This window comes from Emydura macquarii, unplaced genomic scaffold (assembly GCF_026122565.2).
Source record: "Emydura macquarii macquarii isolate MOO-44397 ecotype Brisbane River unplaced genomic scaffold, CSIRO-AGI_Emac_v2 contig_1644, whole genome shotgun sequence".
Classification (NCBI taxonomy): domain Eukaryota; kingdom Metazoa; phylum Chordata; order Testudines; family Chelidae; genus Emydura; species Emydura macquarii.
The window spans coordinates 7,032,800-7,056,227 of record NW_027131781.1 but is presented as its reverse complement, the minus strand read 5'-3'; the positions used below and the strand labels follow the sequence as shown (position 1 = coordinate 7,056,227).

At 44.3% G+C, this 23,428-nt stretch overlaps 1 protein-coding gene and 1 long non-coding RNA gene across 2 annotated transcripts in view; both read right to left on the bottom strand.

Annotated features, from left to right (window-relative positions):
* The window catches only part of PCSK6 (proprotein convertase subtilisin/kexin type 6), a 120,583-nt gene that overhangs the window by 73,583 nt on the left and 23,572 nt on the right, over window positions 1-23,428 (bottom strand). Inside the window, exons 3-6 of the mRNA XM_067555586.1 lie at window positions 11,421-11,531; window positions 10,400-10,543; window positions 8,407-8,483; window positions 5,286-5,374 (exon numbers count right to left, since the gene is read on the bottom strand). Coding sequence (XP_067411687.1) covers window positions 5,286-5,374; window positions 8,407-8,483; window positions 10,400-10,543; window positions 11,421-11,531 — 421 coding nt within the window. The remainder of the gene's footprint in view (window positions 1-5,285; window positions 5,375-8,406; window positions 8,484-10,399; window positions 10,544-11,420; window positions 11,532-23,428) is intronic.
* LOC137158052 (uncharacterized) lies at window positions 16,355-20,083 on the bottom strand. The gene is made up of 2 exons (XR_010921278.1): window positions 20,009-20,083; window positions 16,355-16,545 (listed from the first exon to the last, which is right to left on the bottom strand). It is a non-coding gene; the product is annotated as an uncharacterized lncRNA (long non-coding RNA).

Genomic DNA, 23,428 nt, shown 5'->3' with positions numbered 1-23,428 from the left:
TGCATCCATTCCCCTGCACTGGGGTCACAGAGAAATTACATGTGCTATATGCATGGACACGACTGCGTGCACACACCCATGGAGAGAACTAAATGGACACTCTAAAGTTAGAGAGAGAGAGAGACTCACTTTCTGGGGGAGGGGAGGGGAGGTCTAGTGTTGATCTATTGGACACGCTCACTCCTGGAAATGGGATTTCTCTCTTACAAACGAAAGCCAAACACCCAACATAGACAAACAAATCCTCTACAAACTCCAGCAGCCTAAGAGTAGCCTTCAGGGCAGGGCCAAGTGGGTAAAACAAGGCCCCTAGTTATTGAAACGTAAGCCTCCAGGAGCCCCTTGAGAGTAGCATCGACCTAGCTTAGGTCTCAAACAGTGGGGGTGAGATATGGAATTTGTGCACAGGATTTGGAGTGGAACATAAGCTGGTGACATGAGACAGCAGAGAAATACGGTATCTGTCCGCAAGGTGTTTTCGTCAACAATTAGTGTAAATAAAATAAATTGATGTCACAGGAGGAAATGAAAAATCCCAACAAGGGGGTCACCCCAGGCCCATAACCTCCGGGGGTGCAGCCTGGGGCAATCCCATCAATATCTCCCAAATCGCACTCCAGTAGCCTTTCCCCTGAGTGCCAGGGCTAGTGGAGGAAGAAGCTGCCCGGCCATCTGACTCGGCTACTGCAATCACAGTTGCGTTGTTCCCATTCTGCGGCCTTTTTCCCCCTGGCCAAACAGTGAGGCCAGGGCTACACCAGAAACTTTTGCCAGTACAGTAATCTTGGCTAGGAGTGTAATTTTCTTCACCCATATGTACTACCAAAAGCCTTAGCGTCAACACAGTTATACCAGTGTAAACATGCTGCTGGTGGTGTAGCTTATTTTGCTAGGCAGCTGGTATCACCACTGTCTAAGCTGCGTCTGCACTAGGGGTTTGCTAGTGTAGCTATACGAGGATAGCAACACGCGCAAACCTCTTCTGGTGTAGACCTGGCCTAAGTCACCTGGACTTACAGATCCTCCCTTGCCAGCTTTCAACAACCACGCTGGTAGCAATGCATCCTGGGAGAACATGGATAGCTATTCCGGGCTGCCTCAGCTCTTTCTGTTGGTGCAGTGGATTGTGGGTATTTTCCCAGATCCATCTTCCCCATACAGTCCCCAAGAATTTCTTACACGGATGCTAAGGTCCTCTGCCTTCCTGAGGCACTCTGGGGATCTTCTCACCTGGACTCCTGCTGAGCTGTTGTGAGCTCTGCCTCGGTGGGTTTTATGCTAACTGCACAGAACTACAGGGCAGAGATGTGGGCAGGAGACAGGACATAAAGATGCTTAATTCCTCTCTCCATATCTGAGCTGAATCAGAGGAGACACTGGGTCAGGACCACGTCTACCTACAGGTGCTCAGGTCCCTGCTCTTGACTAAAACCTTCCTACCATTAATACACGTACTAAGCTCCCTCCTCGAATGCTCAAAGGGTAACGGAGCAAGGGCCACGTCGGGCCACTGCAAAGGGTCAGATAAGGCACCTACGATGAGGGTGACGGAGAGGTTCGCTTCCGCTTGCTTGAACTGGCTCTTTGCGGGTCCTGTCTGTGGCAATGAGATGGCACAGATCAGGCAGGGGGAACCTTTTGGCAACTGTTTTACAAATGAATTTTCCTGTAGATTGGACAGGCAGCTGCACACAAAGATGGCTGGCTATGTCACATAACACGGGCTTTCCCTGTATCCCATTTGCTAAGTCAGAGACGCTTACTCGGCCCCAGAGATTCACTGACACCGCATGTCATTGACATTGTAATTTCACAACTCCAAGCCGGTCAGATTAGTTTTGGGGTTAAGCTGATCCTCTAATATGCTCCAAGTCTGAACTGGTTCATCGATATGCTAATACAAATTAATCTTCTGATTCTAATTAGCAGTATGAATTCAATTTACTGATAAAGATTCATTTGCTTCATTACTGTTTATTATTTGCATTACAGCAGTACCAAGGTCAGGGGGCTGGAAGCCCAGTTTGCCTGGGTTTGTACAAACATGTAGTTTAAAAAAAAAAAAAAAAAAAAAAAAAAAAGTCATTTTCAGTTTTTTAATATACTTAACTAAATGGAAATATCAATTTCCTGGGAGGAGGGGGCAGGGACACCTAAATGTTGCTCAGCAGTTGGATGTTTCTTCCTGAGAAGGAGAATGTACTGAAGTGATGCAGATAGCTGGATCAGACTGTTCAAACCCCAGGGGCTAGCAATTTTACCCCCAGTGCAAATAGGCAGGCTCGCCTGACAGCTAGTGCACCTGGAGACACTGTATCCCACGTGCAGAGCATTCAGGAGAGTAGAAGGGGACACACATGGTTGACACAAAGTGAATTGGTCCTCTGTGAATCCAAACCTGCCCCTTAGAACCGCCCGCAGCGGTAATAGCTCCAGAAAAAGCATGTTCTCCTGCCGACTTCTGCTTCTCTATAATCAAGGGACCACAGATGTCCCAACACCACCTTGGACCCATTGCATGTTGGGCCAAAGCCTATGCCTCTAGAGATAGGGGAGGCAGGCACCAAGAGGAAAAGAGAAAGGACTCAGAATGGGGACGTAAAGCACAGTTTCTCAACCTGTGGTACGCGTACCCCTGGGGAAAAACAGAGTGAAGGGGAGGCAGGCGGCAGCTGTCGCCTTCTGTGGAAGCCGGGCGGCAGCATCCCGCTTCCCACCCGGTCCCAGCTCCCAGCTGGGAGGCAGGTGGCAGCCGCTAGCTTCTGGGGGAGGCGGGCAGCAGCCCCCCGCTTCCCACCGGATCCCAGCTTACAACTGGGTAGCAGCCACCCACGCTCCAGCTCCGAGCCGAGGGACAGCCTCCAGTGCCCCGGCTTGAAGATGGGCAGCAGCCGCCTGCCCACATCCGTGGGTCCCAGCCAGCGTGGAAACCTCCTCTGGCCCAGCTCAGATTGGGTGGCAGTCGCCCACCACCCGGGCTGGCAGCCAGGCAGCAGCTGCCTGCAACTTGCCCAGGTGGCAGCCCCCTTCCCTGGCTCAAAGCCCAGTGCCCAGAAAATGTGAGCAGTGAAATTGACAACTATGACAGCCCCAGATTTCACCAGTTACCCTCTTTTCCTGTCTCTCTCTCTCTCTGTCTCACCCCTTCCTCCTCTCAAATCTATGGCAAAAAATTCAGCATGGCGCTTTATATTCCCCAGCATTGGAATGCCACTCAAAGCCTCCTAGTTTTGGCCAACATCACCTCTAGCCCAGGTACATACTTGAGTTGGGCACCCCTGGTGTAAAGGTGGTAACCCTACCCCCACTAGATCTGACATCTGTCATATCACGGCCTTATATACTCGGCCCTTCTTCCAACATATGGCTCGCATTAGTCTGTAAATATAAAATCCCATGGAAAATTGAGTGTTGGGGTACTTATTCAAATTTTCAGAAGTTAGGGGGTACTTGCTACTTAAAAGGTTGAGAAACACGGATGTAGAGAATAGAAAAGAAAGGAGGATGTAGGGAGAAAAGGGGATAGGAAAGTCAGGATAGGTGAAAGAAACCCAACAGGAATAAATGAGCTTCTACTCACATCGTACCCTATGTTTCCTTTGGAAGCACCCCAAAAATCCTCCCCCAGCCAGTGCAGCCCCATTACCATGTTCCCATCCAGTTCAGCCATTCTTCTCAGAGGCAGCGTTTCCACTCAGTCCCTAACAAAGTGCTGACAGCAGCACTGCCAACTCCTGAACAGCTGGAAGACAGTGCAATGCTGGAAAGGCAGCCACCTGCTAATCTGCATCCAGGCCTCTCCCAGGAGTGCAATTCCAGCAGCCGGTGATGCGCAGTGAAGTGGGATCGCACAGCTGTGAGAAAACCGCATCCAATTCCCTGCTCCGCAAGTTGCACTTACATAATGGAAAGTGGCAAGCGGCTTGCACACAGCAGCTCCCATGAACAGTATTTTATAATAGTCTAGGCAATAAAATCTATTGCTACCAAGGCAAATTACAAAGAGCACAGAGACTGAACCATGCAGAGAGACAGACGGACTGTGCTATTCGGAGTCCTGGATTTCCAGGGTTTAGATGCAAGAAATGAAAACACTGCCAGGAATTTTCAGACAAACATTCAAGGGTCTGACGTTACTGGATACTTTCCCAAAGGCCTATGCAAACTTTGTTTGTTCGGACAGGTTCTGTAAAAGACACAACCCTCTATAAATCATCTGTTAGCTCACATTAATGTTTAAATATGGAAAAAAGCTCAGGGTAGAATGCACGATACAGGATGGATTGTACAGGGAAAAAGCATGCAGCTGCTCCTGCAAACTTCAAAACTGGTCCTTTACCAAAAGAAGACCTAACCTTGTTCTTTTGACTCCCCATCAGTTCCAGTTAGAAGGCAAACATCTGAGCAGCCATGGTTCCCAGATTAGCCCCTCTGAATGATTCCAGGTGGAGCGTTAATCTCAGAGGTGAACGGATGTGTTGCAGCTGACTACCAATGAGAAGGAGCCACCGGTACAGCTGGTTGGGGGACGATGATTCTGTTGGGCAACAACTTTTGAAGTTTTGAAGACTGTTTTTGTTCCAGAGTGGAACAAACCCAAAACCTTTTGAATGTTTCAGTGGACCTGGAACTGCGTCCAAGTGCTCACATTTGGGTCGGGGTGCATGCTCCCATTCATCCTGCAGACGAAGGCACGCCTGGAATGTAGCCAACCCAGGTTCAAATCCTTGCTCTGCCTGATTCAGTCCAGAGGTTTTCCATCCCGAATCAGGCAGGGCACGCACTTGAATGAGATCTCTCACATGCCAGGCCAGAGCCCTAACCAATAGGCTATAGAGTGTGAGAAAGCTCTCACTCAAAATAACCCAAACAAACAAACAAGAAAACACCACCCCAGTGAAACAGGCAAATCTCGGTGAAGAGGTTCCATCCCACTGTAGCTACCCATGATTTGTACTAACCAAGGATCTACAAGATGCAGAGGGCATGCTGTCAGCCCTATCCTCAGCAGCTCCACAACCTCTTCATGAAAATACGGTTCCACTTTCAGAGAGAATTTGGCCTCTTCAAGATCATTCTCAGTCAAGGACATAAGGGTGTCCCTGACAATAACAATCCAAGGCTTTAGCAGATCCAAACCAGGTCACTGCTCCAGAGTCTCACTGGCCCCCTGTCAACCTCAGTTCAAGAAATCACAGTCCACCAGTCCAGACTGGCAGATCTATAGGTCCAGAAAATAAAGGTATAGAAGTAGTGAGAAAGCCATAGCTTCCCATCAGCCTTACCTCCTATTCTTGCATTGTACGCAATGCCCACTATACAATTAGAGTTGTTTGCTTTAGCTGCAACTTGTCCAGCACAGCGGGTGCCATGTCTGAAAACAGAATTTAGTCAGGATAAATTTCCATGTAAATAATTGATCACAGCCAAACACATATGTGGAACAAGTGCCTATTCCATCTGACACCCAGTCTCAGGATGCCATTGCTAACAGCCCCACTGCTGCTTAAGTGATTTGCAATGTCGTATCCCATCATTTCTCCCTCTCTGATTCTACAGTGATGTCATAATGCTCCGTCTGTGACATCCCAATCCCTCCCGTGAGATCATAAACACAGGCTTCAGACTTCAGCAGAAGAAGCAGCTTTTTATTCAAAACACAATAATGGCCAGGGGAATAGAGGAAATTAGTGGCAAAATAAATTGCTTTTTTGTATTCGTGTTTCCTTTTCAAATGTGCCGCCATGTGGAAGTCCCACTTTAATTTAAGTTCAAAAAGTGTGACAAAGTCTTGACATCTAATCCACTAAATTAGAAGAGTGCTTAGAGGATTAGTATCATTAAGGGAATTCACATAAGGTGACCCTTACAAATAGGTTTTGGTTAGTCCTTTTAGACTAGAGGACACATTTCCCACCAGCTGTTTGAGGATTTAGCCACCCAACTCCTAGTATCAGCAGCAGAAGTCACGTGAACATTAAATCCCTGAACATCAAGTTGAAAATTCACCCCTCTCTGTTCACAAATTGGCCTTTAGGAGATTCCCCTGTATGAGGTCCATTGTGCACAGAGTGGCTGAATAGGCTCATTAGTCTTAAATGGCAAAGCAGTTCATTTTATAAAGGCATTTTGGGAAACGGCATGAAAAGTCCATTGGCGTTGCATTTGTTTGATTGATAGAAAGTTACTTGGCAACTGGTGTTTACCACATGAGGGAAGCTATGCTGCATGCTTGCAGATGTTTATACACGACTATTAGGAGGACAGAATTAAATTAAAATAAGAGGGTCCAGCGGGGAGAGTTGAGTCGATAGGACATGGACAATTGTTCTAAGCGTGTGATTTTGTATAATCAGTGTTGTGGCCTCACCAGAATACCTGTCACCTTGTCTCAAAAAGGATATTGCAAACCTGGAAGGGACTCAGAAAAAGGTGATGAGAAGGATCGAGGGCCTGGAAAAACACTCAGATAAAGAGAGATTAGAAAAACTGGGCTTGTTTCCCTAAGAAAGGAGGCAAATAAGAGGAGACTTGATAAAAGTATATAAAATAATGAATGGTTTAGAGAAGGTAAGCTTCTGTTCTCTCGGTCTCATAATGCAAGAACAGGGAAACAATCAATAAAAAGGTGACAAATTCAAAACCGATTAACTAGACTGTGGAACTCATTGCCACAGGAAATTGCGGAGGCCACGAATTTGGCAGGATACAGAAAGTGGTTGGACATTTACATGGATATCAAGAATTTCCAGAGTCATTCTAATTCTAATTAACAATAAGAATTTTGGAAGGGATATTAAATCTCCTGCTTCAGGGTTTAAGGAAACCTCTAACTACTAGAGATCTGAGTGAAGGAGGCAGATTATCCAACATATCTCCCTATCAGAGAGTTCTAACACCCTCCTTGAGAGCATCTGATGCTGGCCACTGTCAGAGACAGGACACTGGACTAGAGGGCCCGTGGGCCTGATCCTGTCTGGTACGTTCCATGTTCTTAAGAAGCTGTCAAGGAAGGATAATGTGTTGTTATCTGAAGACTGAGGGTGACATTAAACTGGTGCCTACGTGTCACACGTCTTCCCTCCTTGAAGAGGGAACTGCTCCAGCCCATCTGTGCCTCGTTCACAGCCTTGGTGGGGCCTGATAGAGGACAGGGGAACACGAAACAGAGAGGGGAAGATCAGGAAACTGCAGAGAGTGAGAAAAGCTCCTGCAGTGACAGGCTGATACTGGGGAGTTTGGAAGAACCAGAAGGCTGGGCTCCAGCTAGGCAACGCCTGGGAGTGATGGCTGAATCAGAGGAGGGAAGACAGGCCCCTTGGGAAGGTGGGATGGGGCCGGGCCCAGTTTAAAACTGGTGTGAACTACCAGGGGAGAGACACCACTGAACTCTGTTTGTCACCAGTTGGAGTGGAACTGGTGCAGGGCAGATCAAAGGGACCAGGGAGAAGAACAGCACAAGCCCCAGGAGTGCTGTGCGGTTCCCTTAGTCAAGAAGGAAGCGTGTGGGCCTAGAGGGCCACAGGAGATTGTGTGCAGGATTAAATAAACTAGACCCCACTCAAGTAATTCTTCTTTTAAACATTCACAACCTACTAAAATGACTTAAAAAGCGGCACCGTTCTGTAACATTCATCACATACGTGCGGTGCAGCAGTGTATGTGTTGGCTTAATGCACTCGTTCCCAACCTGCGGCCCGTGGGCCACTTTCAAAGTGGCTTCCCTCCCGCTGGCTGCAGAAGGCAGCCACTGCCTATGGACCCAGCGTAGCATTTTGCCACGGGGCTACAACACTGATGCAGGCTCCTTGCTGCAGCCAAGGGGACGGGAGATCAGCGCTCCGCTCCCGCTGGTTGTAGCAGGGAGCACGGCAAAGCGCTCCGCCTGGGTCCCTAGGCGCGGGGTCCCTGCTGGAGCCAGAGGGAGGGGAGCACTTATCTCCCGTCCCCCTGGTTGCAGAAGGGAAACACTACCTAGGGACCCAGGTGGGGCACATGAGGTTACAGGACATGTAGCCTCCTCGCTGAACTTCTTCTGTTTGACTGCAGGGAGGGTGGTGGGAGGGGGCTGCTGGCAGAGACGGGTGGCCCTTCAGGGTTGTAAAAATGAGAGCTGTGGCCCTTGAGTCAAAAGGCTGGGAACCGCTGGTTTAATGGATAAGCATAGGAGGGGGAGCCAGGAACTCCTGAGTTCTAATGCTAGCTCTGCCAAGTATCTGTGCACGAGTCACTCTCTGCCTCACTTTCCCCATCTAAGAAATACAAATAAGACTAATGTTTCCTGGACTATTAATCCACCCTTCTGGGAGGAGGCGACTGTAAAACTGAGGCGGTTAATGCCTGGGAAGTGCTTGGAAAGTACCACACCATTGAAGGGCGAGTTGCCTTATAAGGAGTGCAACATACTTATTCTCGTTGCTGGCATCGTAGCGTGGACTTGGATCACAGTCATTGTCATTGATGTCATAGCTGGCCAGAGGATCCTAAAAACATGGCACTTTCGTTAGTGAGCGGGACTAGTCAGAGCACAGCCCAGACCTAAATCCCACGTAGAGAAACACCGAATTAACACAGCAAGCGTAACAGGAAGAAACCTCCCCTTGGCATTGACATTTAATAAGTGATCATAATTTGGGGAGACTTTGCTTCTGCCTTCTAAAGCAGCAACGTACCCGGAGCAGCACTCATTGCTGGGATCTGAGCTACAGAAACATCTCATCGTTCAACTGCACGTTAGGCATAATGTGGATGACAGCCTCACTGATAACCTTAGGGAAAGGACACTCTGCCATCATCTTCATCTCACCACTGACAAGAAAGTGGTTCGATATTTTCTGCTTTTCCAGTTACGCCCTTCTGGGAGGCTATAAAGTGTTTATGCTACAAATAAAACAAAATGCTTAAATGAAAAGCCCTTGAGCGAGGTACGATACTACATTAGCACTAACAGAGCGCCCCAGGGGCTGGGGTGGGGGAGATGGCCTATGCGATAACCTGGCACTTCTAATTTAATTCTCAGGTATTTACTTTGCTATTATTAAACCCAGCATACTCCTCAGGCTGGGAACTGCAGCTTGCAAGCCTAGGGGAAAAACAGCTTTAAAAGGATCACAGAAATTTACAAGAAGTTTCTTTTTCCTTCGTGTCTAATTGCTTGTGAGCCAGTGGAACAGCCCTGTGTGTTGGCTGGGTGTGGGCCGTTGTGTATACTGACTTACTGAAAAGGGTTTAGGAAGCACCTGTCCAGGCTCTTTTACAGGTATTCAAAACAAATTAAACGAAGCATTCATCTATTAAAATAGGACGAGCTCTGCACTGTGAGCTGAATCCTTAGGTCCTTCATCATTTCTCACTTATGGGAGTTTACTAGATAGGGAATGAGGGTAAGGACCCCAGGACCTGACACTAAAATCATTAACTCTTAGGGCACACCTATAATGAAGACATTTCAAGCCCATTAAAGCAGCAAAAAGAAGAGGATCCTGGGCACAGCAGATTCAGATGATCACAAATTGTCCCGGTCAGCATCTTACAGCCCTGGAGGAAATGCTACACCATGTGCTCTTTTATATACTATTAGAACATTGTCAACTATTGCAGGAGAAACACCAACCAGTGAACTCTGGGCTTGACAAGTGAAAAGCATTTCAGTTCCTCTTTCTAACCAGCTGAGAAGCATTCCACTCACACACCTGCATCGTCCAAATATTGAACTAGCAGTGAGTCAACATGGACTGGCACGTCAGGGTCTTCACAGTAAAACCAATATCAGGGGAGCACCAGAATTGTGAGAAGGTTTATTTACTCCATCCAGGATGTGTCAAGACCAGGCTAGAGAGGTGTGTGTTATGGGCCCTGGTGCCAAGATGGAACATGATCCAATGCCCATCAGGTCTCTAGCGAGCATTTGGGGAGTTGGTGTTTGGCAATCAGGATTTTGCAGTTAAAAAGTCAGCCAGACTCAGGTACTAGACTTCCCAGGGCCAGAAAAGAGATTAGCTGTGGAAAATCTTACGCTTTGCTTGCTCTGTTTTCAAACTCTGGCTGAGCGAAACCATTTACATGGTCTTTGTCCACAGGATGCCTGATTTTACTCTACAAGAGACTGATGAAGGTTTAATAATATCCCACCACCAACTCCTAGTCCACAGATTAATCCCCACTAATGGAGTTTCCAACCATGTGGTTTTGTTTTTTCATCTTTACGTTTATTCTGTTGATGCCTGGTCTTAAATTATTTTTGTATTTTTAAAGATCTTCAGAAACAAATTCATTGGGGGGAAAAATAAGTCTCTGCTCCCATTTTCCTTGAAGAACTATCAGTCCTATTTTCCATTTGACATTCTAGTCTAAAAGGTTACAAAGAGCTGTAAACAGTTTGTGGGTTTTTTTTACTTACATAGTTTTGTATGAGATCAGGGTGACTTGTCTCTATGCCATCATCAAGAATGGTTACCACCACGTTTTTGCCAGTATATCCTCTCTGCCACGCTGCTAGAATATTCATTTCTGTCCTGCAGTGCTTGTTTTTATTTCCACAGTTCTGAGGGCAGAATAGCAAAGTGCAAATTACAAAATTGCTACATCCCAATGAGCCAGTGAGTTCCACGCGTCTCCCAATTCAGCTGAAGAATGAAACTGTGCAAACAATCTGAAAATACATTTACATTTCACAGTTTACCAAGCTATTTGTAATGTTGTTTTAAATTTACATACTAGATCAAGAATTCCCCAAACAAGTTAATGAGGGGAACTGAAATCTTAATATTCTTTGGTTCTTCCATTTCAGAGATGGTTCTTCAACTTAGTATGAATATAAAGTAGCATTTCCATTAAAATATCTTTATTTTAAATGACTCTCCCAGCCAAACACAAATCAATTAACCAAAATAAAATTATGTTATTGCAAACAGGTAGTTTGAGCCCTTTTATCACGGATATAAAAATTTAAGTATAAAATGATCACTATGAGAGACTGCTAATGACAGCAAAATACTAATACTTAACTCTGCTATAGCACTTTTCATCAGCAGATCTCAAAGCACTTTACAAAGGAGGTCAGTATCATCATCCCCATTTTACAGATGGGGAAACTGAGGCAGAGGGAGGGAAATGACTTGCCGTGTCACCTAGCAGGTCAGTGGTAGAGTCAAGAAGAGAACCCAGGTCACCTGAGTCCCAGTCCAATGCTCAAGCCACTAGGCCATACTGCCTCTTTAAAGCTACCTTTCTCTGCATCCTAGGATATGTTAATACAAAGTGCTACAAAGCACTTTCCTTGACACAAACGCATACATTCAACCAGGTTAAGCAAAAAGTAATGAAACTTTCACTTAAAAAAAAAAGGAACTTCTCCGTAAAACAACTCTACCATCGAAAAGTACCTGGCTAGCAAAAAGAAGTCTGCTCAAGATACTCACCATGTACCACATTTTAGACCACATGGGGTCATTGAAGTGAATCAAATGTGGGTCACTTCGAAGGTGCCTCTTAACTCTTCTTTTCACTTCCTGTTGCTGTAGCCACTTCACCTACAGAGATTTGAAATGTATGATCATTATTATTGAGCATGCACATAAAGATATAACAAAAACACTGGCCACTCAATTATATACATAAATAAAATAAATTAAAAATCCCAAGCAAACAAAACAACTTTTGAAACTGAAAGGCCTTTAACTTTATATTCCAGTTTCATTTCTAACCAGTTAGTGGATGGTTTTCCTCCCCATGGAAAATCTAGAGAAAATTTAGATTTTGCACATGGCTATGTTCTCTTCACATAAGAAAACGAACTTCATCTGAAATGGAAGGCAAATCTACCACTTGTCTTCTTTGCAGGCTGTTTGATCACATCAGTAAGTTTTAAGTACTATGGATGGAATATGTAAGGAAATAGTCTAATTAGATGTTCTGGATACATTGTTGATGCGGGTGAGAGTTTGCAGGACTGGATGCACAGTGGACTAACACTTGCGTTTGAGAACAGAATATATACAGGGCCAAAGCACAGCTAATAACAGCAACAACAGTGGCAGTGCAGACTCCCATGAATATCAGGAGAGCCATGCACTTCCTGGCTCACCCCACTCCAAGTGCCCTAGATTCTTTTGAAAGCAAAGCCTTATAAAACCAAATCATTTGTTTGTCAGCTCCATTCACAAGCAGAACACTTTTCCCAGGCTGCCAGAAAATGAGTTTGTGGTTTCACTTTTTAATCTGGAGGGGAAATATTAGCTGTGTATCACGGGGCAAGCTTGTGAGGTTCAGGTCCCCGCTCTGACCTGGATCTGGTTCTCCTCTCGAGAGCAGGTGATTGGAAGTAGATCTGAACTCAACAGGTGCAGGAATCTATGCTGGAGGCTCTATTGTAACTGGGAAGGACTGGTGCTGGCAGTGGCTCTTGTCTGGGGAATCAGGGTCTGCCTCTGCCTGGGAGGACCCGAGGGGAGGGGTTAAGACTTTGGGAATGGAAGGGACTTGGTGAGAAGGAGCCACAAGGAACCCCAGCCTGTGGTGGAAGCCTGAGAGTTTCCCAGACAAGGGCTAAACTATCATTTTAATATTAACAATGGAGAGCCCAGGAGATGGTTTTGTGTTGATTTTTAAAGTGTGATGCTTGTGTGAGATTATCTAGAGAGAGGAGTGGCAGTATGAAGGCACTGGCTCTCAGATAGATAAGCTTCACGCAGACACGAGCCCCTAAGAGAATGGTAGAACAGGGCATTGTTCCATGGCTCCTACATAAAGGTTTGGTCCCTAAAGATGGTATCGTCTATGGGCTGATTCAGCAAAACACTTGCACACATGCTTAATGTCAAGTAGGTGCTCATTCCCATTCCTGATTCAGCAAAGCATTTAAGCAAGTGCTTATGCCCTATTGAAGTTGCTTAAATGCCACTTGGTTAAATGCTTGACTGAAAGATGACTAGTAAATTCTTCATTAGGAAAGTACGTAGGTGATTTGCCGAACGGGTGCTTATTTTTCTTTCTTGCTGGTGAGATTACAGCTGTTCTGCAGCACTCGTTGTGACCCTGGCAGCACAGGTGACAGCTCGTGCTGAAGCCCCAGGCCCGTTCACTTGTGCATTAGTATAGATCAAAATAATTGTTAAATGTGTATGAGTGTAGTTAGTGTTTCAACTTAATGAAAATTAGTGATGTTACTTGCATTGTTTTCACTTGTCTGTATCCCATTATAATGCAGTAGCAAACATCTACATTGTGTATTCCCCTGTAACTAAACAACCCATCGAAGGAGAAAGAAGCCTTGTAGAATGCAATTGAAGAACTAACAAAAAATGGCTAATTTCAAAGCAGGTGGTCATTGTGTGTGAAGATCAGAGAGCCAAGTCTCAAAATGCATCCCTCACTCTCCATCATCAAGGGAAAAGCCCACATGGATAGTGACACTGGCGGCTTGTTTTCTGTGAGAAGAAGCTCTAAGTATGGATTCAAGAAAAGATCCTGCTCTCTGAACTGTTTAGACTCTTACAGGAAAGCATACCAAAGGCAAAGCAGAGAATCCCAGAGACAATCTGGGTACCCTGAAAAGACTTTTGGAAAATTAGCAGTTTATTACATCATTGCCAACTTTTGGAATTATAAACTGTGATTCGCCTGTGCATATATTTTACTTGCTTTAACCTCTCAATACCTCTCATTGTTATCTGCAGACTTCACAGCAGATTTGCTAGCTAGCTGGCAGGCATGTACTTGCGACCCCCACATAACAGCCTTGCAACCCCCTGCGGGGTTGCGATGTCTAGTTTGAGAACCCCTGAGATGGGGAGATGAGAGAGTCAGTAGAAGGAAAAGAAAGCCCCCTTGTCTGACAGTCTTTTAGGTGGATTCAAAAATAGTAATCACTGTCCTATTGGGGGAAAACAGAAGAAATTAGCTGAGATGGGCTGGAGCTGTTGTTAAAGTCTGTTCCCGTTTCCTAAAAAACCAAACAAGACAAACATTCAAGAGAGGAGAGAAAAGAACAGCAAAGGTAGAACATACAGCTTCTGACTCTGGTGTGGACCTTCACTTGCCACCTCGCTTCTGCAAAAACAGGCCCAGAACACAATCTTATTAACCATTCCAAGACTAGGCAAACTTGTACTAGCATCAGGCTGCTTAGGGAACTGCTTTTCGTTACCTCTTTGGTCACAGGCTCACAGCAGTGTTGCAAAACATCCAGCCTTGGGCAGCTAAGCCAGACTTTTATTAGACAGAAGGCAAGGAGGAGAAATAAAGAGGGGAAAGAAAAAGAACACGTGGGGATGAGGCTAGATGGCAAAGTTTCACATCCCACATGGTGACTGGGATTTAACCAGAGCCAGTGGAGGTGGTGATGTCATCTAAGTTCCTTTCTTTGCCCTGATCTGGTCTGGACATCTTTTGGAATATCTAGAGGTGTTATGGTGGATCCTGGGGTCCCAGGAGATGGTAGAGGTGGCAACCATGTTGGTGCCTCCAAAAGTCTTTTCTTTTAAAGGACGCAAAAAAGAGAGTGATGGGTGAACTAGCCCATCCTCTCAATATTTTGTCCACCAGGTAGGCCTTATTTCCAACATGCTGATTTCCAGTCCCACACTTTTCTTGTTTACCGGGCATGATCTGAATGTGATCCTTGAGTTATATCAGTAGGCCTTTTTGTTTATATGAATTCAGTCTCCCTTTTGCACCTTTTCCCATCAGCATTTGTTGGTCTAGGCTATTGTGACCAATTATGAACTTTCACTCTCTTTTCACAGTTGAGCTCACAGTTAGGGTAAATTTGTATGCCCAATTATCCCAACAGCCCTACAACAGCATGGACATGGACTTCACCGCTCTTCTTTCATCTGCTAGCATTCAAATCGTATTGGCTTTATCTAAACACACACCATGTGCTCTCATAATACTTTATTTAGTACTTCATCAAAATGCAGCTTTATCCAAAGTCCATATTCAGACTGTTCCACATTAATAATCAAGCCACTGAAATCCCTCATCAAAATCTCTATCATACATATCTGACATGTTAGATAAGACTACAGCTGATCGAAGTTTTTCATTCAAAGTATTTTCTGATCAAAAATGGCTTTTTCATCAAAATGGAAATTTGTGTGGGAATCCGTCTCTGATGACTTTTTTAGATTTTCATTGAAAAACTGAAAGCCTAAAAACTGATCTTGTATTTATTATTATTTTGCAGCTGAAAACTGAGAAGTTTTGATTAGCTGGGGAAAAATTTCCATTAATCAAAAACTTGTGCCTGACCAGCTGAAGTTTTTGCAACTTTCCTTGCCAAAAAACAAACGTTTTTGTAAATATCCAATTGTCAAGACCACCACCACTATCGGGGTTTTGGATTTGATTTGTTTTTAAAAACAAAACTTAAAAATTTCTTTAAAAAATGACAAAATGAAATAATTTTCATTGTAATTGAAAATTTTCACAGGGAAAATAACTTCCATACTGTCTCTATAGAAGACACCATAGTGTTTATTAATATAGTGTTGCAACATTTACAGTGCATTTTAAAGTATTCCACTTAACTATTAGAAGTAAAAACGTATATTCAGAATGACTGGTTTGGTGGACGTGATCAATGCTAAAAGATGATACTGGCAAGTTAAGCCTCCTAATTTTGTGCTGTATTATTTAAAAACAGCCTTTCGGGATCGTACTTGTCCAAGTGCTATGCAAACCTGTAAATAGACTGGTTACGTTATGAATGAGAGTTCATATATCTGTAAAACTTATTTCAGCATTCCCAATAGCCAGGATCATTAGATATGTTCATTGAGACACAATAGCTTATTTCCTGCCTTTCCAAGTGTCACTGATTTAAACTAGTTTGCCAAATGTCAGTACAATGCCAAAAGCCCTTATGGCTTTTATAGGTGAAGTAAGTTGTCATTTATTTTCACTTCTCTTTCCTATTACCCTGATAAATTTTCAGAAGAAAACCAGCATCCTCACCTCTACTTCTCAGGAAAGATTTAATAGAAAAGCCTGCAGGCAGGACTCATCACTAAGGGAAGATCTTATTGCTTTTGGTAGAATTACTATTACAGTACGTCCACTGTACTCCGAGGCATGAGATCAAGAACTATCCGGTTTTAATTCTGGTTCCAGCCCCAGCTGTGTTGCAACTAGTTGATCAGATGTCCCGCTAAAATCAGGACCGTCCTTCTAAAATCAGGACCATCCCACTATTAGGCAACCATATCCTCTCCAAAAGTGTCCTGATTTTTCACATTTGCAATCTGGTCACCGATAGTTGCAACTAACTCACATGCCAGTTCATTGCACAGATTCTGCTACTCTTCAATCCCAAAGACACAGGACCCAGATACCTATTTTTTAAAAATAATAATTAGAGCTTAAGCACAGGCAACAAGTTATAAATTACTACACTTTTCAGAACCCTAAAGGATCTCTCACTACCCCAAGCTTTTAAAGTCCTATTCCAGCCCCGTGGCTGTCTTCTTCCTCAGATTTCTTAGGTGGGTCTGTATTCTCTATCTGTGGCTTCCAGTAGACAGTCTGAGTGTTAAGAAGCTCCACCTGCAAACAGATTGTAGTGGTAAATTCTCCAGTTGGGAGGAGAATACCATGGCCTGCCTGCCTCCAAAAGCCCTTGGCTGGAATCCTGGCAATAAGTGCCGATTGCCTGTTCTGCATTGCAACATTCCAACCTGGCATTTTCCTTTCTCTACATTCCAGTGCCTTTTTCCTCCTTAGTCTTCAAGCTTTCAGTATCAAGTCTTGGTCTCCTGCCCCTGAGAATGTAGCTATAATTGCTCCACCAATCGCGTCGCTGATAGCCCAGTTGCACATAGGACTGTGGCAACATAACCTTTTTAAGAGAGACTTGGACATGTAACCATAATGTGAATGCCAACATTCCCTTTCCCCGCCTTCCCCTAAACAAATGGGCTGATGCCTCTCGTTCCCACTGAATATCTAGCAGCTCTGTGGATTTTGCACAGATCTGATTCTTTAGGTGGGTCTTTGGCTCCACCCCATACTGCTTCTAACCACTCCTAATTCTAGGCCAAACTTCCTGTATGCGATGTATCGGGTGCCTTCCCAATGGCTTTAGCATCGTCACTAAAAAGTTGCTCCAGATTAACTAAAAACATGTTTTTCTAACTGGCTGAGTTAACTGATTTTTAACTGGATACCCTTCATTCAATTTAAAGCCGGGTTTGTATCAATTTAATTTAGGTTGATTCCTCGTCAATTTAATCTAAATTGATATAAACTGGGGTTAACAATATCCACACAGGAGTTTGCATCAGTTTAACTAAACTGATTTCAGTTAAATTAGTCAAGCCCTAAAATCATAGGTCACAAGCAAACCAGGAACCCGCCGTCAGGATATCTGCTTCAATGGTAGTTTGTGTCATTTGACTAGGTGAAGAGAGAGACTGGAGATTGGCAAAGTTAAGAAGAGTTCTGGTTTTTTGTTAAATGTACGTGGCTTTAATATAAATACATATTCACTAGAAAAAAAGGTATCCCCAAAATGAAAACTGATCTTTAAAAAAGGACGTTGCTAAACGGGGCTGAACGGAATATTCACAACAGGATTCAAAGGTTGCTATTCTATGATGCAATAAGGCTCTGCTCAGAGCAGAATCCGGGGGTAGGGGGAGAGCGTCTCTAACTGCACCTCCTTTAATAACAGTTCTAGCATAGATGTCTGTGCAAATTCTCACTCACAACACTGGGGCCACTGCATCTGGAACAAACGGAGGCTAGGACAATAGATCAATAGACTGGACTTCCTGCCAGGAACCTGTAGTGTCATGGCAGATTATCATCATGGCCAATCCTAAAGGGAGACTGTCTTCCTACAGATGGAGCAGCACCCAGACTGATCTCTAGGTAGGTACTTAAGGTGGTCTGGCTGGACGTTTAGTCTACGTCCATCACTGGTGATCATATCATGCCACCAAAGCTTTTGATGACCACGTGATTGCTGACCATATAGCAGCATTCCTTGGGAAAGGTACTTCCAAATTCTTTGGCCTTCCATTCCAATAATCAGTCTGCACCAATAAAGCCACCAAACCCAAACCAGAGCTGATGGGTGGGTTCAGCTACTAATATCCTCATTGCTGATCTTGTCCTGCCACTTACTATGGAATGGTGACAAAGACAACAAGTGGCAGATACCATGGACCCAAACCATTCACAGCCATGGAGCTGCTTAAAAAAAAAGGAAAGGAGAGGAAGAGGAATAGGGTTTTCTACATTTAAATAAAACATTCAGATTGTAGGTCTTTTTAGTACATATTAATTTAGCCATTTAAGGAATTTTTTAGAAACTATGCTAACCACTAGCATGTGGGATGCAAATTCCCCACACTGCAAAAAAACAAAGAACGATGTATTTGAATGGATATTCAGTGTTTAACACACAGTTCCAGGACAAACCAGATGGCCTAGCATGTATTCATCATAAACCAGATTGGGGGGGGGGGGGGGGGGGGGGGGAACTAAAGCGTTATTGCTTTTTACATGGTGTGTGCTTGCAGGCACCTAGACCGGGGCTGCTGTATTTCCATTTTAAATAGGTCTTATTATTGTAGTTTCAGTCTCCAGACATCTGTTGTGCTTGTCCACAGACAGCAAGCACAAATCTGCTTGTATGTGCAAGAGACAGCCTCTCTTGCATTGAAAACAATGCCCTTCCCCTCTTATTTAGTGTCCATGCTGACGGGCCAAGTCTAGCTCTTCCACGTAAAAGGCAAGGCAAGGCAAGGAATGAGAAGCCCCACAGCATTCAAATCAGAGTTTCCTCCCAATGATTTCCTAGGGCATGGAGTGTGGTGTTGAAGTTTGCTCCTCAGGGATCATGGAGTGAGCCTGACTCTCCTGCACCTGTCCTTGGAGAGTCTAAATATTAGGGCACACTAAACACAGATGTGCTATCTGTAGCAGCTGTGCACCTCACACGAGGCTAAAGAAGGCTAAGTGCAAAGTTGCTACACTCTCAAACTTTTGGAATAGTTTTAAAACTAAACTAGATGATACTGTGTCAAACCATATTTTGGCCCAATCGTAAAGATAAATACTTCAGAACATTTCCCTCAATTAAAAAGTCCATAAGAAATGTTTTAGAAGCAGCAGCCAGCATTGCATATTTCTTATCCCCTCAGCTCATATTTTTTATGTGCTATTAATTTGCCAACACTCTGAGCAGATAAAAGCTGACCCAACATTGATTTGTTAAGGCTGACCACCACAAAGTACTTCACTTGCTGATAGCAGATTCCTCAGATTCCCATGGAAGTGGAAGTCCTCGCCAAATGAATATGATCCAGTTATTTAACAAAGTGATTTTGCAGGCCAAGATTATTTTGATTTTTATATCCAGTATCTGCAGGCTATACAAATCTCTGATTAAAGTTCAACTGCAGACAGACAAATTTGCTTGGAAATGGCCAGTGCTAGGAATTAGAATGCTGGCTTAAATCACCGTTTAAAGTTCCAGTCCCCTAAAATTTTACACCTATAATTTTTCTTGAATTAATCTCATCTTTTGAAATCATGAGAGTCAAAGGAGCATAGAGCATGGAATGGGGTACCTTTAACTCACCACTCAGGGAAGGTTAGCTTGGGTGAGAATTTCCCCAATGTGTAAAAAAGGAAAAAAATGCCAAATGCCAAAACTCAAAAGGGAGAGGAGATGAGGAAGTAGGAGTAGGGGTACCGCAGCAAGAAGAGAACTGCAGAATCAGCCTTCAAGACAGTTGGCAACGGAAGTGCACGGCACACCAATCTTATGTTAACGGCTGTGTGCAATACAGCCCCTTCTGCACTAAACTGTTACCTGAAGCGGTTTTAAACGCCGTGGCCAAGATTCACAGAAAAAAAGTGGCTAGTGATTTTGAGTGTCCAACTCAAGATACTTCTAAAGGGCCTGATTTCCAGAAGGTGGGTACTCAGTGCTTTGTGAAATCAGGCCCCTTTAAAGAGTGGAGCACTCAAAAATTAAGGGACCTAAATCACTCGTCACCTTTGAAAATCTTGGACTGTTTCTCGATCCTATTTCAAGGCACAGAGCCATCCCGCACTACAGCTCCAGTTGCAGTGCAATTCCTTTTTGTCATACAGGTGGAGGCGTCCAAGGGTTTCACACGGTTAGAGTCTTGTCTACATTAACAAAGAAATGTCATGGCTACATGAAAGGGTTAGTAAGTTTCTTTCCCTTACAGCTCTGTTGGGATGGCAGGTAGGTCAGCAACAGACCATCCTTCTGGGGAGACAGCTAGACTAAGGAACCAGGGTAGGAATTCTTTTTTTAAAGGAACTAAGCTGTCTGTCATCTGTCTGTCTATATTTGTCTGTCTATTTAGGATGGAAGCTCTTTAGGGCAGGGACTGTATTTTACTAGGTGTCTGTATAGCGCCTAGCACAATGTGGGCCCAAATCCTGACTGGAATCAGTAGATGCTACTGTTTAAAAAAACCAAACAACCCCACACATTACAAAATAAAGCAGGGCTGTCACTATGCCAGGGCCAGCCATATCATAACTAGCACAGATGGAGTTGTAGCATAGCCTGATCTGAAATAGTTTTAACTTGATTTGATGCCAGTTGGAGCTACACACACAATTGAATATAGTAAATGACTCCATGGCACTCATCTGACTATTACTCAAACATGGCCACATTGTGTGCACACAGTTTCTCCCTCCCTGACTCCATCCCCCAACACAGAATCAGGTCTGTCTACCCTGCTGGCATACCCCACTCCTACTGCACAGCCTAAATGGGTTTGTAGCACTGTATTCTGGGAAAATATGGCCAACTATCCCATAATGCCTAAGCAGATGGAGCGCCCAGTGGACATGGATACAGAGCAGCACTCGCAGCATGTAGAAGGATGCCCTCAGATGTCCAGCCAGAAAGACAGCTGAGAGGGGAAAAGAAACACTCCCCAACTCTGTTACAGCACACGTCCACACTACAAAACAGTGCTACAACCTAGTTACCAGAAAACACCCATCTATCAGCCAAGGCCAGCAGGAAGGCAGACCCAGGCTCAGCTGGCACCGTTACTAGCCACATCTTAACCCTGCTCTCTGTTGGCCCAAAGCCTATTTAGGGCCAACCATGGCATTCACCTGGTTACAAACCTCATTAGAAGCTGGGAGTGCAGGCAGGGTCTAAGTTAGCTAGTGTGAACTGGGCCAAAAGAGTTAACAATGGATACTGGCCTTCTTTGTAAAGCGCTTTAGTCTTATCGGCCCTATCCCCGTCCCAGCTATACGCTTCAGGTGACCATTTTGACACAAACCTCAACTGGGCTGTATTTACTGACGGGAAGTGGGAAGTAGACCCATTGCTTAACTGGCTGTCAGTAACAGATCTCCCTGAACTAGTACTGAACGCATTGTACCTGCTGGTATGGCTGGGACAAAACCCATGTTCATCTGTCTTACAGAAAGTAGGAGCCAACAAATCGCAATAATGGGCCAATTTCCTACAGTAGCAGAGGCCTAAAACAAACTCTGACCAACCCCTTAGCGTGGCTGTTTCAGGCCTTGTCTTCATTGTGAAATAAAAAAGGGGATTTCTAAACTCAAGTCAGGTCACTTGGTAAAATCCTAGCGATGAGAAGGCAAGTTTGCAGTTCTCACATGAGTTAAAGCCTTCACCTTAAGTTACCGAACTTGAGTTAAGAACTCCCCATTTTCCGAGGTGACGACAAGGCCTCAGGCAGAACAGTTCATCTGCATGAGTACTTAGCCAATGAGGGTGGGGAAGGCCATAGTCAGACAATGACCCAGAGCTGCCCTCAAGAAACATATTTGGGCAAAGAGATTGCATTTAAGAGAGCCATCTCCCCAGACAGTTACTTCGTTGAGGGAAGTCCCTGCCTTTCCTTCTGGCCGTTGCATTTGTAACACCAATGGTAGGACTTCACATTCCAGCCATCGTAAAGGCATTTTTATCCAAGAGAGTGTCTAGTGTCTACATTGGCATCTTTCCTCAAATCCCTCACCAGCGGTGGAAATACAACTGTAGGCCAGCTGCTAGTCTATGCCAGCCCTCCCACTGTAGCTCGCTAAGGAGCAGAGCTGCAGTGGCGATAGCAACAGTGGGAGATGTGGGGGAGGGCAGCATGGTCTAGAGAGGCCATTGGACTGGTCGTCAGGAGACCCAAGCTCTACTCTCAGCTTTGCTATTGATCATCACTCAGCTGTGCCTGTTTCCCCTCCTACTTCTTTTTGTCTGACGATTGTAAGGTTTTTGGGGACAGGGACTGTCTCCTACTATGCCATAGCAAAGTGCCTAATACAATGGAGTCCCAGCCCCAGTAGAGACCTCAAGATGCTGCTGGAATGCAAATAATTAATGGTGTATACAAAACCACTGACTGGAAGACATAAAACAGCTAAAGCATCTGCAGATGATTGAACTCTTTAGTTCTTTAGGACTTCTGTGTTCGTTTCCAGCTTTGCCATTCCATTCAAGCGGTTGCAATTTTTTTATTTGTTTGTTTCCTTATGCCTTGCAACAATACAACTTCATAATATTTACCATTTTATGATGACTAATTATGCACCATTCAAACCGCCAATGCACTTCCAAATGATTTGCAAATAGAGGCGAGAAAAAACCCAAAACTGATGAATTTTGAATTCAAGGTATTAACAAATGCCTGTGAACCTATGCTAATTTAGCTGACTATTAATCCGTAGAGCTCGGTAAAGTAAATATTAATAGACTAAAAGCTAATTGATTCAGTTTGTACTAAACTAGGCTAATTTAGAACAGAGGTATTTCAATTGCAGATTTGAATTCATAATATGTTCAGATGCCCGTATATGTCCCCGAGGGCTAAAAAATTTAATTAGAACAGTGAGAAACAACCAACCAATCTTATCTTATTTCCAGCAATAGCCGGATTGTTCAGATTGTTTATTTTTCTTTCTATTGGCAACATTGTTTTGTGACAACAGTCTATGTTTGAGTGTTACCAGTAGTGTGTGAGAGATTATGTTCATATATTCAGCTGTAAACCCTTTTTAATAGCAGGTTGGCTAGTAATGGTGGGTCCACCATGCAGCCCTTACAAGGAAATAATAGCCAACAATGCAATTTGTTGTCCTGAGTCAATAGGAAAGTAATAATAATGTAATACTTTGTACATTAAAAACACCTGAGAAGCTCAAAGAGCGTTACATAAAACTTAATTAAGCCTTCCAATGTGCTTATGAAGTAGGTAAGCCGTGTATCTGTTTTACATATGGATAAATTGAGGCAGAGAGCAGTTAAGTGACTTGCCCAAGGTTGTAGAGCAAATCAAGTCAGTGGCTCAGCTGGAAAAAGAGCCCCCGAGTCCCAATTCTCTCTCCTCTGTATAACACTAAACAACACTCCCTCCCACACTTAACCTACAGGGCCTGAGGAGCACCATATGGCTTC